At 43.7% G+C, this 18365-nt stretch overlaps 3 protein-coding genes across 4 annotated transcripts; 2 read left to right on the top strand and 1 right to left on the bottom strand.

Moving 5' to 3' along the window:
• Positions 1 to 725: 725 nt before the first annotated feature.
• On the bottom strand, positions 726 to 3407 carry LOC102705603. 2 transcript variants are annotated; one of them, XM_015833385.2, is made up of 3 exons: positions 3234 to 3366; positions 2854 to 3144; positions 726 to 1538 (listed from the first exon to the last, which is right to left on the bottom strand). In XM_015833385.2, the coding sequence occupies exons 1-3, from the start codon at positions 3333 to 3335 to the stop codon at positions 984 to 986; spliced, it is 948 nt and encodes a 315-aa protein (XP_015688871.1). In that variant the 5' UTR covers positions 3336 to 3366; the 3' UTR covers positions 726 to 983. The 2 variants fall into 2 exon arrangements, with proteins under 2 accessions (XP_015688871.1, XP_006648897.1); XM_006648834.1 differs by having other exon boundaries at positions 914 to 1568; positions 3234 to 3407.
• A 3436-nt stretch (positions 3408 to 6843) lies between these two features.
• On the top strand, positions 6844 to 8203 carry LOC102717038 (ethylene-responsive transcription factor 1-like). Its single transcript, XM_040520723.1, has one exon. It carries the CDS (start codon positions 6911 to 6913, stop codon positions 7787 to 7789), a length of 879 nt encoding a protein of 292 aa, XP_040376657.1. The 5' UTR covers positions 6844 to 6910; the 3' UTR covers positions 7790 to 8203.
• A 7408-nt stretch (positions 8204 to 15611) lies between these two features.
• On the top strand, positions 15612 to 18335 carry LOC102705322 (protein ROLLING AND ERECT LEAF 2-like). Its single transcript, XM_040520722.1, has 3 exons — positions 15612 to 16394; positions 16775 to 16926; positions 17001 to 18335. Exons 1-3 carry the CDS (start codon positions 15851 to 15853, stop codon positions 18000 to 18002), a joined length of 1698 nt encoding a protein of 565 aa, XP_040376656.1. The 5' UTR covers positions 15612 to 15850; the 3' UTR covers positions 18003 to 18335.
• The last annotated feature ends 30 nt before the right edge of the window (positions 18336 to 18365 follow it).

Genomic DNA, 18365 nt, shown 5'->3' with positions numbered 1-18365 from the left:
CCACTTGGTCGAGCAGACTGTTTGACTGGTTCAGGGGTTCGCCAGAGAGTGAGACAAGAACAGCTGAGAGTGTAGCTGGAATCACGGATCAGCACAAGTATACTATAGTGCCACTTCTTTGCTAACAGAACCACTAGTGGTGTTACGTAGTGCTTATGGGCAATGCTTTGTTGGCTGGGTCATTTAATTTAAAGTTGTGTGGACGGCGAGATTATTCCTTTTGACTTCAAATGATTAACCGCTCGGCATGCGCATCGGAGTTCAGCCAACAGTGGAACTTGAAGCTTCTTTGTGATATCTGATGAGGGAAATTGGTCAGAAGTTGAATTTGGATGGAATTCAGCTTGTACCAGGTTAATTCAAGGACTTTCAGTGTTACAATGAGAGATTGTGCTGGGCCTCCATTAAGGACGCAGTTTCATCGAAATGTCGTAGCTAAATACAATTGTCTTGATACATTTGACAAGTACACTGGAGCCAGCTGATCGCAAGATACCATGCGCCGTTAATCTGCCAATGCAAATACCGGAGACTTCTCAGTTGAATCGTAGAAAAAAAATTGACAAATAAATAAAAGTACCTGGGACAACATAACGTACCAGAATGGTAAGCCGGCAGGTCATCCGTAATCCAAACGAGTCAGCAGTTCATCATGACCACAACTTGAGGTCAGAATGGAAAAAAATACGTTTGCTGGAAAGCTCCTATTACCATTTACAATTTTGGGTGCAGCGTGGACATTTATCCCAAATGGAAAGGTAGGTAAGTACAGAACATATTTTGACATATTTCATGGATCATTAGACATGAGGAATTCAAGTTGATTGATGGTTCTCCCTAGGTATACAAAACAACTGATGGAATGAGACATCGTGAAGTCAGCTCGGATGAAAGTATCGAAGACCCTCGGATATATTCACATTCTGGTATTCTTTACATGTTCCTGAAGGGAGTACAAAGCTACAGATCGTTTACATGGAGAGTCAGCCTATATCCATTACTTCCAAAATTTCAAAATGCATGAGCAGACTACGAGGTTTGCCATCAAAATATCTCTTTTCGGATAGCAAAAGTCTCCCTTCACACCTTTGAGCTTCATCTTGAAGCAATTGCAGCATTATGTCTTTCTCCATCTGGATCCATGAGCGGTTGGGATCAGACCACTGCCTTGGAGTACCATGAAGGACAAAACGGATATTCATACTATTACGTATAACATAATTTGCTATCTCCTTGATCACTGCATGATCAGTAATGTATGCTCCAGCACGATTGAGGCCAACATCCACATAATGAAATTCAGACACACTAGACAAAAACTCAGTAGCTGAAACAGGAACAAGGAGATTACACGTTAAAACAGGAGGGCTTGATCGTGAAACATCAACTGATATTTTTGCTGATTCTGAGTCCAAACAAGCAAGTTCTGTCACAAGCTGGTTGACAACAACTCCTCCCTTACTGAACCCAAGGATGACAGTCTTCGGAGGACAGTATGACAACAGTGATGCTGCAGGATCCTGATTGCCTGCTGAACCCTTCATTGCAGACTTAATCATAGTTTGTATCTGGTAACCATAAATTGTGCATGGAAGAAATAAACAAGGATGGATTTAAAAAAACAGAGTCCTAGGTGAACTCTACCATGACAAAATAATTCTAGAATGAAAACACAACCAGGAGAGTTTAGAATGAAAGCACAACTTGGCATAATGAAATGGACACGGTAAAAAAAAAAACATACGATAGTTTCACATGATTGATGAATGAAAGGAAAACTAGAATAGTAAGATATTGCAATAAACCATTAACCATCTCGGTAGGTAGACAACCATCAAGACAGGAATTGCATGAGAGCAAATGGAAACTAACATATCATGCATTTGTTTTCTCCAATGATGGGAAGCGTTAATTTTCCGAGCAACATAGTTGAAGTTTAGTACACTGCAGCAGTAAGTCTGTGTATTCAATATGCTAAGCATTATGATAGGAAAAAGGAAATACAAAAATATCGGCTCAAGCAGTCAAAAGGTGAATCAAGCAAGGAACACAGAAACTATCATTCCTGTTAGAAAGAGGGAAAAAAGAGGTACCCCAAAACCCAATCCACAAATGCGAGCTAAAGTAATAAGCTCTTATCCCAAATAAAGGATTAAGAAATGGTCTTAGAGGCTGATCCATATCCATAAAGTAACCTTAAGCCTTGATATAACGACAACTTGAGAAAAAGCTACCATTTTCGTTCTAGAGGCTAAAAATTTCCACATAATCGAAGAAAAAGAAAAATTATTTGAGCCATTGGATCGTAGTGGGTCCAGACTTTAGCAGTGTAGATTGATAAATATAGTTGTATATAAAATACAATTGTATATATAAATAGGTAAAAAGGAGTTGTATATCAAATTTAATTCCACTTTGAAAATATATTGTATACAAATTATAACTATATGCGTAAAACAAAAAACAAGCTAAGGGTTGTATTTTCAGTTTTCATATAGAAATCACAATTGCATTACAACATACAGTTGTACATCAAATTAGATTCTAATTTTATCTAGTTCTGCGGAATTGACATAATGTTACCTCACAATTCTGTGTTTGTAACCAAAAGTAGGCAAAATTATGCATTGTATCCTAAGTATAACTAAAACTAGTGATGAATAATATGGTTCATGAATTCATGATTGCATCAGTAATTCAATTATGGCCCTCTATATGGAAGTATCTAAACATACTATTATTTAGATATTAAGATATACCAACTATACGAGCGAATAAATGCTTTACTGTAATGATTATCATTGCACATTGGAAAAAAAAAAAGGCATGCCCGAATATTTATCAATGTTATACCTCGCGAATGCAATGTGCTAAGATGTTGGTAATCCCAGCCGCCGCCGGGAAGCCAGTGGGGTCATACCGCTTAGGGTCGCCCATGGCGTTCACGGACGGAACGAGCTCCCGGTAAACTGCAAACGACCCAGCGAGGCAGGCGGCATCCACCACCCACGCGTTGGCCTCCCCGGTGAGCTTCCCGGCGAGGAGCCGAGCGAGGTAGGCGGCGTCGGACAGCCGATCGATCGCCGGCTCCCCGCTGCCCCGTACGCGGTCGCCCGTGAAGAGGATCGCGTTGGCGCACGGAACCTGGCAGAATCAGTCCGTGGATGAGAGAGAGAGAGAGAGGGGCAGCGCCCACAGAGGAAGGAAACAACGGCTTAGGGGATTGGACTTACGGCGAGGGTTTTGGCCGGAGAGAGGACGAGCGAGGCGGCGACGCGGAAGGGAGGGCCGCCTCGGGAGAGCGGGACGTGGAGGACGCCCGTCCACCGGTCCATTCCGGCACCGCCGCCGCCGTAGTTGGTGCGAGGCGCAGCCGGTGAGCAGAAGGAGAAGGCCTTGTTACCCATCCGCTTCTAGCGACGTCCTCCCGTCTCCTCTACTTGGGCCTCCCAAAAATGCTAGGCTTGTCGGTCTCGAGAGATCAGCCCATGGCCACAACTGGGCTACGAAAATCTCAGGCCCATGGAGTTAGAGCCAGACAATTGGGTCGCCCGGTGCTCTATTTGGGCCGAAATATTTTTCCTCGTCCACCAGGCTGGATGCGTGTGCCGGCACGAAGCCCAGTTTGCAACTGCTGAGTTGGAGAGTGAAGGAAAAGATTCAAGAAGATTACATAATACGAGGTGAACCATTAGTGGTCGATTGAGTTTTAAATGTTTTAAATTTTAAAATTGGGTTTATTTGATTTCTAAGTTAACTTTTATGTATAACCATTTAGCAAAAAAAAACAAACTATTGATGCCAATGAGAAAGTTTTTCTAATTTTTGTTGCTGCCAAACATGGCCGAACCTCTTTGGGGTGCTCTTTCCCTTTCAGCAGATGGATCATGCCTTCATCAACGGCGGACACCACAGCCACCAGAGTCTCTATCCACGACACTTCACACGGAGGCCCTGAGATGTCTCATGTCCCCAAAACCAGAAAACGTCACTAGCTTATACTACATCCGTCTCATAATAACCTTATTTTTCGTTTTCCTGTGTTCAACGTTTGACTTTTCGTCTTATTTAAAAAATTTGTGCAAAAAACTAAAAAAATTAGTCACGTATAAAATATTATGTATATTTTATCATCTGGTAATAATAAAAATATTAATTGCAAAAAAATTTTAAATAAAACAAATGATCAAACATTGGAAACGAAAAAATAAAAAATAAGATTCTCCGGGCACCACCATCCACCAGCACCATGTCGTCGCTATCCGTCGCTCGTGGAGCCGTACGTTGTATCGGATGGAAATCTGGAATAAGCGTGGAATTGGGAGTAACTTGTGACTGACAGATCCGGCGAGAAGGGGAGAGAGACATGGATGCCCATTTTTGACTTATTCTTGAAATAAGTGAAACAATAACCTATTTATAAATATGAGGTTGTCTCCGATGTATTTTATACATACCATTAATTTATTTTTATTGCACGGCTGTGATTAAATTATACTAATAATAATATTAGGTGTAGTAGAAATTTGAAGGGGTAATATCGTCCTTTTATTATGATCTTTATGGCAAAAAATTATAAATTTATAAAATACTGCTAATCAACTAATTAATATAGTAAAAAAATATTTTTATAATCTACAGTAAAATGCATTGGAGAATTGCCCTATAAATATATATGTGTTCCTAGCTATCTATGAGTTAATGCTAGGAAATAAATTATGATAAAAAATATTAAAATTAACTCTAGATTTAAGATTAAATATTTAAATTTTAGCAAATAAACATATTCGAAAAAAATTGAGAAAAGGAGGGAGCTGCTGTCCACTGTGATTTGTCTCCACGAAGCATCCAAGAAAGAGGGAGACCATCGGCATGCGTATGCACGAGGTCGTTCGGCCCCATGCCCGCGACCTTGCGCTTGATTTTGTTTTTTCTCCACGCACGAATGGTCAGCACAACACGTGAGGATTTGTCCAAAAGTCTATCCAGAACGGGGTTTTTTTCCTTCGTTTTTTGATCGGATGGAAAGCGACGCTAGTTTGTTCTTCTTCTTCTGGTCGTAATCTCTAGGTCTTAGGTCGATTCTTCAGTCGATCCAGGGGGCAGGTTCAGTGAACCCAGAGAAAGGGTTGGGCTCAGTCGGCCGCAGCTGGTAATCCGTTTCAGTGTCCAGACAAGGCAAACGGCAAACCACATCTGAACCTGTTTCTAAGTTCCTGTGGATTCCTTAGTCCTTCAAGCGTTGTGCTGTGCATGGATCGATAGCCGATAGGAGCGCAATCTGAAATATCGTGGATGCCTTTAAAACCAATCGACAGACTGGTGCATGATTATCATGTGATTGGTTTATCGTCATGATAATCGCAGTCTCCACCGTTGATATACTGCCGGCTCTGTATTCCCTGTGTTACTAGTAGCTGTTGATGCATTCTCTCTCTAAAGAAAAAGGGAAGAAAAGTAGCTGATGATGATGTAACGTCAACCCCTCTTCCCTTGCGACCTTTCCAAACTTCTAATGGAGAAGCAGAGCCGATGATCCATCCATCTAGAAGAGTCAAGCTCAAGTTTACTAGCGGTAACCGGCAAGTAGCCAACGACAACGATGCTGTCGCGTGTAAAAAAACCCCATGGCACCACGGTAGTTTTTCCGCGCAACTGTGGTAGGTAATTCGAACATGTGGTGGCCTGGTGGGAAGCGAAGCGTGCAAGGCTTGGAGTTGGGAGCAATCAGAAGAGGAAACCCCGGTGAAGTTTCACCTGTGGCCGTGCACGCCCGTCCCCATCGATCGCAACAACACGATTGCGACCAGATTGTGTGGCTGGTTTTTTTGTTTTTCTTCGGCCGTGGAGCAACGACGGTTGGAGTCGGGCGAATCGACGAAGAGCTCGAGTCACCAAATCCTTTTCTCTTTGCCCTCACGGGGTGGTGCGTCAATCAGAAAACTGAAAAGTTCAATGAAAAGAATTTCGTGCGTACACACATTTGTGGGTTGCTTTTTTTTCTTTTTGTTCCCTTTCCGTTGTGAAAATTATCGAGCCGCTTTTTTCACCTCTTGCACCACGATATTTCAAGCTTCAGCATTAAAAAAAGACAAAAAAAAACCAAATGATATATTAGCAAATAAAACAATTTAACAGTAAAACTTTTATATACAGGCTTCGTTCAAGACAGAAGGTCACAAAAGCTAATTAGCCACACGAAAAACAATAAATGTAATTAGCACATGATTAATTAAGTATTATTTATTAAAATTTTGAAAAATATAGTTATTTGATCTTTTAAAATAATTTCTATATGAAATTTTTTTGCACGAAATACATCATTTAGTAGTTTGAAAAACGTACTAACAAAAAACAAGGAGAAGTCCAGCCAACTTATGGCTGAAAACTAAACTAAACCGAAAAAAACTCAACTCTACATTTAAACTACATTTAAAGTTAAAAATTAAAATTCTAAAACATAAGTTTAAGTGAAAAGAAGTGTCTATATAATTTGATGATGTAGTCCTACATATATATATATATATATATATATAAGGACCATCCTTTTCTAAAACAAAGTAATTTTATTTTGTGTCAGGGGTATTATTAAAGTAACTGCTAATTCATTTTTTTAACTTTAAATAACTAAAATCCTTCCGTTCATCAATTTCAGCAAAATTTACGGGCGTAGATCAGCATAAGTCACAATCCAATGACAGAACAATTTTATCAACGGTTAATTAAATCACGTGGGGAATAATAACGCAGGAAAGTTCAACGAAACCAGAAGCTGGACGACAAAAGACGACGCACTCCCACTCCACTATATAAATCCGGCGCGAACCCGACTCCTCCACAATTCCGCTAAATCCGAGTCAAAACAAATCAAGTACAAACAGAAATCGAATCCAAGCGATAATTCGGAAAGATGCTGCTTAATCCGGCGTCCGAGGCGACCGCGCTGGAGAGCATCCGGCACCACCTCCTGGAGGAGGAGACGCCGGCGCCGGCGCCGGCGAGGCGGCCGGTGTACTGCCGGAGCAGCAGCTTCGGAAGCCTCGTGGCCGACCAGTGGAGCGAGTCGCTCCCGTTCCGGCCCAACGACGCCGAGGATATGGTGGTCTACGGCGCGCTCCGCGACGCCTTCTCCTCCGGCTGGCTCCCCGACGGTTCCTTCGCCGCCGTCAAGCCCGAGTCGCCGGACTCCTACGACGGATCCTCCATCGGCAGCTTTCTCGCGTCGTCGTCCGGGCCGGAGACGCCCGGGGAGGTGACGTCGACGGAGGAGGCGATGACGCCCGGGAGGGAGGAGGCGGAGGGCGAGGGCGAGGCCGTGGCGGTGGCGTCGAGGGGGAAGCACTACCGCGGGGTGAGGCAGCGGCCGTGGGGCAAGTTCGCGGCGGAGATCAGGGACCCGGCCAAGAACGGCGCCCGCGTGTGGCTCGGCACGTTCGACTCCGCCGAGGAAGCCGCCGTGGCGTACGACCGCGCCGCCTACCGCATGCGCGGCTCCCGCGCGCTCCTCAACTTCCCTCTCCGCATCGGCTCCGAGATCGCCGCCGCGGCCGCAGCAGCCGCGGGCAACAAGCGGCCATATCCCCTGCCGGCGAGCTCCGACTCCTCTTCCCCTTCATCCTCCTCGTCCTCCTCCTCCGGGACACCGAAGCGGAGGAAGAGAGGCGAGGCCGCGGCCGCGTCCATGGCCATGGCCCTCGTGCCACCTCCACCGGCGCAGGCACCAGTCCAGCTGGCCCTCCCGCCTCAGCCGTGGTTCACCGCCGGTCCGGTCCAGCAGCTAGTGAGCTAAGTGGCGATCTGGTAGTGGCAATTAGCCATCGTGCGCATGATCAAAGCTGCTTGATGGATCAAGCGAGTTCAGAAATCAGAACAGAGCATAACTCAGTTCTTGAACAGAGCACGCTCTCCAAGGATGAACAGAGCATCTGGAAGGGGGGCAATGCCCTGCTCCAAGAAATGTGACGAGTTCCACAGGCAATTCCGCCATTGTTCCTCCGTCGAGTCGAGCTGTTCGTCGATGATTGCCGCAGCGGACCAGGAAAAAAATGAAAAAAAAAAGGATTGGTTGTGAAATGTGGTGATGGTTTGTAAGACTTGCACAAAATTTTAAAAAGGAAAAAAGAAGACTTTGCACAAACCGTCTCTAGATTCTAAAAGGGAGAATAATCTTTGGTCTTTGGTATAATAGTCGCCCTATCAGTCATCGGTTTCAAACAATAGCAGGTTGCTGTTTTATCGTTTAGCGAACGTCAGATCTCACTTAAGTAGTGGTTCAATCTCAACCATCTAAACACATTAAAAAAAACCCAGCGTACACCAAACTGGCAAACTGTAAATGGATGAGAAAATTGCAAATCTCCACCATGATGTAGCAAAGACAAAAGTATGTCAAAGGTTGCAGATGAATTCTCAAATCACAAGAATTAATTACTACCAAGTGAGAAACAGTCCAGGCTTATAGGTAAGGCCTACCCAGAGGTTTATTGTTGCTTGTTTAGGAGTTGATAGAAGTAGTGTTCTGCGTTCATCTCTCTGGTGTTCTGATGAAGAAATTAAACTTAAGAAACCATGTTTGACTGAGATGAAAGGTTGCACGTTTGACACTTTGACTGAGAAACCATGGGGCGCGAGGTCGATACAGATACCCAATGAAACTTCGAAACTGGAGATTTTGGGGGTCAACAGATGGAGACCTGGACATGAACCTGGACAGCAAAATCAAATCGAATTAGCTAATCCTACATGTCATAGCCCTTAATTAAACTTAGCAAAATGGTCGGCACGTGCAATACTGGCACGCACTGGCGAATTAACTAATCGCCCAATTGCTGACTAAAAGCCAGTCATTCGGTGCGATCCTGATGGTTGGTGGAGCAAGAGGGCAAGTTGATGATGAGCACGATGAAGTCAGGATATTCTTTGTAATTGCGCGGGAATAAAATATGAATTAACAATAAAGCAGCCAAAAAAGGCAAAGCAAAAGTGTTTAATGAACCAGCCTTGTGCTTATCCACGATAATGGAGGGAGTGTCATTAACAGTTTGAAGAAGGGTTGCGTGGATTTGAACTGATCCCCGTCGTAATCAGTTGCCCGGCAACATGCACAATGTCCAGTGAAAATTCACAAAGTATTTTTTTTTCACTGGCTACTGTTGAAGTTCCATTCCTATAATAAGATGACTCGATAGCTAGAAACTCCCATACGTCCAAAATTGTGCACGGGTACTGCTTCATCTTTTTTTTTAATAATAGATGATGTTATTGGTTTCATGGCACAGGTTTGACCATCTAAAATATTAATAAAATAATAGAAAAATGAATTATCACGTTCGCTCTAATGTGTTAGAAAATCTCACATGAATCAAAAATAAAAAAATATAATTCAATTAGAAATAGAAATTTAGAATTAAAAATAAAGAAAAAATAAATTAGAGTGCATGTATGAAAATGACATTTTAGAAAACTGTGAAATAAGGATTACATACAATAATAGAATAGTTAATGTTGAGAGAAGTGTCTATGTAGAAATACAATCTAGGAACATTTAATATTATGAGAAAGAGTCAATACAGAAAAATAGTTTAGAAGTATCACATTAATAGAAAAAATAGAATCGATTAGAAACTAAAATACGTAACTAAAAATAAACAAAAGTAACAATAGCCCATGTATAAATACATTTTAGAAAAATCCAAAATTTGATTAAAATTAAAGAAATCATACTAAGTGAAGAGTTCATCTAGAAACACACTTTAGAAACATCTAAAGTTCTAGTTAAAAATAAATAATATTAACATGGAAATGCAGTTTATAAGTATCACTTTAACCTAAAATAAAACAAAATTAGACTCTAGAAATACAAATTCAGAATTAGAAGTAACAAAAAGTATAAAAAGGGTCCATTTATAAATAATTTTTGAAAAAATCTGAAATTTTGATTAGAATTTTAAAAAATTAATATTAAGTGAAAAGTCCATTTAGAAATATATTTTAGAAACATCTAAAATTCTGGTTGAAAGTAAATAATATTAAGAAAAAGAGTCAACGTAACAATTACTACTATTATGCAGAAAGTTAGTTTGTGGAGTACAGTTTAGAATCCAAGTAGAATTACAAACTGAGAATGACAAAATAAGGAAGCCACATATAAATACAATTTACAAAAACATGAAATTAAAACATAAAATAGTTAATATTAAGATAAAACTCATGTATAAATATAAATTTGTAAAGAACAGAATTTGGATAAAAACAACAGAATAATTTATATTCAAAGAAGAACATGAAGAAACAATTCAGAAACATCTCAAATTCGGATTAAATTGATTAAGTGAAAGAGTCTGGATGCAAATACAATTTATAAATATCTAAAATTTAGTATAAAATATTTTTCATTGAGAAAAGAGTTATGTATGAGTATAATGTAGAAATATTTTAAATCTAACGGAAAACAAGTAATATTGAGAGAAGATTCCATATTTTGCCTATATTAATTGAATGCTCTTCTAGGAATCCCACATTAATACTACAAGGTAAAACTAACTAGAAATTCTTACATAAATTGAAATTTCTTAGAATTCATGTGTTAACCAAATAAAAGAAAAATTCCAATGTGACAATGGAGTTCCTAACTAGATTCCGAAACGTGAGCAACACAACGAAATAAAGAAACCTGATAACAACAAAGTGTTGATAATGATGAACATCACAAAATCAGGTTATAAGCTACTATTATGAATAAATTGTACATATATTAATTTTAGTAGGTTGACTAATATCATTAGAGATAGTTAGAAGATGTTACAAAATATAAATTTAGAGGGGGGAAGAGAAACAAATATATCATAAAATTTATGTATATTGAATTATTATATTATTAAGAGAATACTAAAGATCCACCATGTTTTTATGGACATATAAATTACTATATTAATTAGAATATCATCATATTAGTTTAATATGTGACGACAGAGGTTAAAATTATATTACCGTTTAATTTTTATACTAAAATGTGAACGTATATGTGTGCTATTTTATTAAAAAATATAGGTACTTGCCACGTAATTTGTGTCAGCCATTGAGTTCGCATTATTGAAAGTATTTATTAAAATATGAAACGTAAGTTATAATTAAATGATAACTAATAAGTAGTCAAATTTATTAGATAAGAGAAATGATCGTTAAAAAGAAGATGCAAGTAACGACAGTCGTGGTTGTCCTCGGATATGCAAGGAAAATGAATGGATTGGTTGGACCTTTGTCTCTCCTCCGAAGCAAAGAGCCGAGCCGAGCCGAGGGACGCACATTCTAGATTTCCAAGTTGACGAAGAGGTTATTCTCGCCATCAACCCAGCGGAGCCTGGATCTCGCTGCTGACGGATCAAAGCGATGGCGACAAGTGACGACCAGTCCATGAACGGATCCGCACGTGCAGAGCGGGTGGAGGAGACCGTGCTGATCACGACCGTTGACCGACGTTCATCCTTCCGACAGGCGGGCCCCATCTAGGATCCAGCCAGTAGTGGCCCGACACGTGGATGGTTGCACTGCATCTCCTCCACCACCTAGCGAAGCAGCCGGAGCAACCAGCGAAGAAGCAAATAAACTGTAATTCACCAGAGCCCTTGTGCAGTTGTGGATTTTTTGTAGTTGGTCTGTGATGACTTGCGGCTCAAACGCTTAGAGCAAGTTTAAATGGTAGCGGTGGATCCTAACTCTAGTTTGTACGTAAACAACTCATTGAGTAAGAGATATATAGAATACACCATCTCTATATTAGCTTTAAAATACATTAGTTTTAACCATTTCTCCTTCAATCTACTCTTTCTCTTAGTGCCTGTATAGAGTTTGCCCTTTACATACGAGGCAGCTCCTCTCTTTTTTTTTCTCCACGTCACCAGTTAATCACATATTCTATCTTAGTGCATATGGATAATTCTACAAAGAGAAAAAAAAGTCAAAAGTTTAGAATAGGTATCGCGTCGGTATGATTTAAGTGAAATAAATAATGCTGATGTGATTTACATGCTACCAACATGATTTGCATGATTTTCTATACTTTAAATTTCTTTCCAGGTACAACATGATTTATGTATTTTTTTTACAAATTTGCACGGTGGTGTGAAGAAATAGTTTGAAGTCAGCAACCTATGCATCGACGGAACCTTCTCTCAGGTTTGGGATAAAATCTGCAATAGATCAGGCCGAGCAACTATCTGCTGATCTCTGTCCTCCACGATGGACAATCATAAAAAAGGAAGATTTATGTAACAAAGAAAAAACCATGATCATACCGAGTAACCCTAAAGATGGAAGATTTGAGTAGGAAGGAAAAAACACGATCACCTATGCCTCCTACTAACCAAATGCACTGTATTTTTTTTTTTTAGATTGATACATTTTTGAAAGATGAAGGTATTGAGACTAAGGCACAATTGCCATTAAATTAACTATATAATTGCACCATAATTATCGATTATAATATTTTTTCCATACCTCATCTCTTACTAGATCAATAGCCAACGTTGCACAGCCTCTCCATACCTATACATTTCTCGCACACACCGTAAAATCTCTCAAATTACATTAGATTTGTTTTTCAAAATTCAGCTACCTCACTGGATCAACATCAAGACGAGACGACACCACGCTCGGAGTCCACCACGAGAAACATCAAGACCAACAACACCGTCCTCATTAGATCAGGCATCAACCTCATCAGGAAGCCCATGACTCTCAAGATCAACATACGAGCCGACCATCACGGCCATTGCCAACGGATCGATTAGAAAGATGCAGGCCATTGCACACCACGATACAACAATGGACATGGTGACTTCATCGACAACGACATCAACCGTGTCATCTGCGACAGAAATGTCTGCATCAACTCGACATCACTACTACAATGGCCTCCTACATAGTGTACAGAGTTCAACCAAAATTGGTGATCTGACTCCACACCATCCTCTAGTGTATGTAAGATGGCCAAAGAATATCCTCCAAAATATGCAAGACATATTAAATGGCATTCTCTAACATCTGCAAGGTAACTTGTTTACGATTATAGCTCCATCTCTAAAACATAGCAATTTTTTACCTTCGTCAATATAGGGCTACATTAGCTACCATAACTACATCGATCACCACTATTGCATGACCAGGTAGATCAATATATGTCTACATCAAATCATCAATGGCAACTCTAGTTGAAACATCCGTGTCATTGTTATCGCCCATGGCAGACACTCCCACTATGACTTCGGGAGGGAGCAAGCGAGCATTCACAGCTTAATTTAAGAGATTTGCATAGAAAGTAACAAAAGTAATCTCGATGTACCGGTACCTCGTGGTACCAAATCATTTCTGATCATTGGATCATCAGTGACATCCTACTCAGCTAGATCCAACAGTGGAAAACGATTTGGTATCTCGAGGTACCGGTACCTCGAGGTACTTTTTGTTAGACCGAAGCAAATCTCTAATTTTAATTACCTTGCTAACCAAAAATTTAAACTCACATGACAGAAAATCTAGGGGTGATTTTTTTGAGTGTTTTAAAAAATCAAATGACATTTATAAATAAAAAAATTCATATATGCATTCTTAACGATCTAAGACTGAAAAATAAATTTCGGTGAAAACCCCTTAAAATCAACTTCAAAATTAAGGTAAAAAGTTTAAATTTTGGCTTCTGAGCATAAGTAAAAAGATGGAATGATAGGTTTGGACCTAATGTTTCATGCAACAGATCAGTTAAAAATTCATGGAACAAGACGTCAATACGGATCAGCGTCCACTCAAAATAGAACTTCGCTCCTAGCTAATACCAACTCGTCCGACATTATCCTCTGCGCTCCGAAGTCCGAACCGCAGAGCTTCCTGCCTCAGTAAACACCTCGTCGGTCCTCGCCTTTTCTCCTCCTGGCGAAAGAGCTGCGCTATCTCCCCCTTTGTCGGCACCCAAAGCTTAAATCAAGGATAGAGAACCCGCAGCGGCAGAAAATTTGCAAAAATCGCCTTTCGGACGATCGATCATTCACCCGTCCGTCCGTGTGTGCGTTTGTGGATTCAAACGCGCGAGCCTTTTTGCAAAAAGCACGGCCGGAGCCACGCAAGCCAAAGCTTTCTCCAAAGCGAACCGCACCGAGACGCGAAGAAAGCTGGGGGGGCACAAGGGCAGCAACAGTGGAAGGTGACACCGCGACACGCCAGGGCGGCCGCGCGCGAGCGAGCTAAGGATAAGCGTCACGTACGTAGATCCTTCGCGCGACTCGATCGATCGGCGATGAGATCCTACGCTTTTCTTCTTCTTTTTTTTTTTCTTCTTTTTCTTCCCCTTCTCGAACCGACAGCCCACGATTCATCAGCGTCGACGCGACGACGACGACTCGGCGAAGCCGACCACAATCGCCACCACGTAGGCAGGCGGTGGTGCAGTGAAGTACCGTGCTTGTGCATGGGAAGTGTGATCCACATCTACTCGTTTCCACAAAAATGGTTTTTTAAAAGATGGATTATAATAAATCGGGCTATTGATAAGAAATGATCTTTCACTTCCAACTCTATGTATAAAATGATCGTCTTTATAGAAGGGTGATAGATAAAAGAGATGCTAATGATGTGGAAATTTCCATTGCGTCTAAAATATTTATTGTGGTTGGTTTGGAAAATTAACGTTCAGTCTTTAGGACAGCTGAAAATAAATGAGTTGGCAGGGTTCAGAATTCTGCCAACTTTGTGGTTGTTAGGAAGATTCATATATGTCATATTTTTTTAAAATTTCCATTGTGTCTAAAATATTTATTGTGGTTGGTTTGGAAAATTAACATTCAGTCTATAGGACAGCTGAAAATAAATGAGTTGGCAGGGTTCAGAATTCTGCCAACTTTGTGGTTGTTAGGAAGATTCATATGTCATATTTTTTTCTAGTGTCCTATTACTGTTTTTAGTTGGCGTATTTGTAGAGATGCTCTGGATTGGATTAGATGCTCAGCTAATTTTGATGAGTTTGTTGACGGTAATTTCTGGCCCCATAGATTTAGCTTTCAAGTTCATTTTGGTTGGCTGGTTGCCTGTTGCTAGCAACTTTGGTCTACTATAAATAACATGATTTTTAGGAATAGATTTACTTCAGTTAAACAAAAAGTACCTCGAGGTACCGGTAACTTAAGGTACTAAATTATTTCTCACCATTAGATCTAGCTGAGTAGGATGTGTGTTGTTAGGATGTACCGGTAACTCGAGATATTTTTTTGTTACTTTTTATTAGACCTTAAAATTGCTCCTACCGCATTGCGCATGCTCTCGTTTTTATGTACGTATACGCAGAAACGCAGACTACACCGGGAATTTGGGCTGTTGATTTAGCCCGGGGTTTAACGGAGTTAACCACGTACGTGGCCGCATGGGAGCGGGCGGGCATGGGCTAACCGAACCCTGAAATGCGTCGCGTTTTGGTTCGTAAGCATCTGAATATGCGACATGCTCGTCCTCCTTTTTCCCACCGCTTTCCTATCATTCCTTCCTTTGCCTTTCTTTTGTTCGATCTCCATTATGTTGTGTTCATAAACAACCAACCAAACGCGGCCATTCCGACGAGCGGCGATACCGATAAGTACGTCCCCCTCTTTGACACCACACTACCCCTTAGCTCCTAAACCTACTTAGCTTAGCTGCTTTGCTCGAATCAAATCACCTCCGATCATTAGTCCCACCTCGGCCGCGCAACCTCAGCTCGTCCAGCTTAACGACTCGATCGGGAGTGTCCGCGTCGCGCCAGCTTTTTTGCCCTGCCCGGCCGGCCGGCCGCGAACGGAAGGAGACGCCGCGGCAGTAGTAAGTAATAATAATGGGCGCCGCCGCGTCGCGCCAGGAGGACGCCGAGCGAGTGGCCGCGCGGCGGGAGCACATGAGGCGGTGCAGGGAGAGGCGGCGGCTGATGCGGGAGGCGGTGCGGCTGCGCCGCCACCTCGCGGCCTCGCACGCCGGGTACCTCCGGTCGCTCGTCGGCGCCGCGTCCGCGCTCACCCGATTCGCGGTCGGCGAGCCGCTCCCGGTGTCCGACCACACCCCGCCCGCCGTGATCGTCCACCGCCCCGTCGTCGCGCCCTCCACGCCGCCGCCGCTCCTCCGGTCCATCGACGAGGACCAGCGGCGGCGGCGGGCGCGGGAGGCCGGCGAGGCTGTCGGCCACGTTCTTGATGGCGAGGCCGGGGCGCCGTCGGTCACGCGAGAGGAAGGCGGCGGCGGCGGTGGCGAGGAGGTGAGGATCGTGGCGAGGCACCGCAGCCTCGCGGAGGTCGCGGCGGGGTTGGAGGAGTACTTCCTCAAGGCCAGCGTCGCCGGCGACGCTGTCTCGAGCTTCCTCGAGGCCAGCAACACCGAGTTCAAGCGTGAGCCACTATCTATTTAGCACACTCACATTTACTTCTACTGTAGTCTGTACGTGATTATTAGTCAATACTCTATTTGCTTCGAAATATAACTATTCGTATAACTGGACATTGAGATTAAGAAAATAGGTGAGAATGATTAGGTTGTGATTGATTGAGGTAAGAAGGTAAGTGGATAACTAATTTCATTTTAAGGTAAATGGTGGATGGTATATAAATAGTTTCATTTTGGAAGAAGTACAGTAGAACAACCGTGTGACTTTTTTACGTGTTGCGTACTTGCATCTATGCTCACTTAAAAGGCAAAAATGACGAAGCACGAGTTGCAGAGCAGAGAAGCTTCTTGCCGCTGATCCCCGCATGAACTGATTTTGTTGCAGGAGGACCGAACAGCATCTTGGGCGCGCTTTGCTGCCTGTCGGCGCCATCGGTTGCGCACGACCGCGTCGACAGCATCAATGGCGGCCAGAGGCATAGCTCCACCTTGCAGCAGCTGTTGGCATGGGAGAAGAAGCTGTATCGTGAGGTCAAGGTAATAGCAACATACCCAGATAGATGAAAGAACTTGGCTGATGGCCAGTCGAGTGATGCGATGTCGCAATGCAGGCGAGAGAGCGGCTGCAGGTCCAGCACGACAAGAAGCTGGAGGAGTTGAGTGCCCAGGAGTACAGCAGGAAGGTCGGCGTGGACGTCCTGAAGCTCAAGGACGCGTGGGAGAAGGCGAAAGTGCAGCTCGAGACGGCGACGCAGGCCGTGAACGCGAGCTCCGCCGCCATCGCGGAGCTCCGCGACGGGCAGCTCGCGCGCCAGCTGCTGGGGCTCTGCCACGCCACGTTCGACATGTGGAAGGCGATGGGGCAGCACCACGAGGCGCAGGGCCTGATCGCGCAGCAGCTCCGCGGGCTGAGCAGCCGGACGTCCATGGAGCCCACGACGGAGATCCACCACGAGGCCACGCGGGCGGTCGAGGCCGCCATGTCGTCCTGGTGCGCCGCCCTGGACCACCTGGCCAAGCACCAGCGCGACTACGTCCACGCCCTGCACGGCTGGCTCAGGCTGACACTGCAGGCGCCGGCCGACGGCGCCGAGGCGGCCTCCCCGTTCGCCACCGAGGTCGCCGCGTTCGTCGAGCTGTGGGGGCAGGCGCTCGATCGCGTGCACTGCGCCGACGTGGTCAGGTCGATCAAGAGCTTCGCCGGCGCCGTCCGGTCGCTGTACGGCCTCCAGAGCGACGAGCTGCGGGTGGCGCGACGCGTCAGCCAGTACTCCCGCGAGGCCGACCGCAAGTCGCGGACGCTGCGGCAGGTGGAGAAGAGCTACTACGAATCGTACGCGCCGATGGGCCTCTCCCTGTGGAACCGGGGGATGAGGCACTGGGGGGACGACGGCAACGAGGTGGCGCAGCGGAGGGACGAGATCGCCGCGTGCCGGAGGATGGCGGAGGACGAGATGCGGAAGCACGCCAAGGCCATCGACGCGACGAGGGCCGCGGCGGTGACCGGCGTGCAGGGGAAGCTGCCCGCCGTGTTCCAGTCGATGGCCGTGTTCTCGGCGTCGCTCGCGCGTGCGCTACAGGCCGTATGCAGGCAGGGCACCCATGTGCAGTAGATACATTAGTTCACTTGTTATTTCCGTTGGAAATTTCCATTTGGCGTTTTCCTCTTTACTCCACAATACGAGTATACACGCAGAAAGATACATGAAGCTCTGATAGGACGTAGGGATACAAAAGAAATAAGAGAATAAAAATCAAGACCTTTTACAGAGTTATTATTGATTTTAAGCAGGAAATATTCAGCGGAGAGCATATATGTTTTCGATCAAGCACGTCTACTGTTTTACTTGCCGATTGGAAAATTTTGTATTGTCTTGACAATAATGTGAGATAGGTCATACGCAATAGATCCATCTTGTATCAGTGAATGAAAACAACCAAACAATATGATGGAAGCTGCACCATTTTCGCTAACA

The sequence above is a fragment of the Oryza brachyantha genome, chromosome 2 (assembly GCF_000231095.2).
Source record: "Oryza brachyantha chromosome 2, ObraRS2, whole genome shotgun sequence".
NCBI lineage: Eukaryota > Viridiplantae > Streptophyta > Magnoliopsida > Poales > Poaceae > Oryza > Oryza brachyantha.
This window is presented reverse-complemented; position numbering and strand designations above follow the sequence as displayed.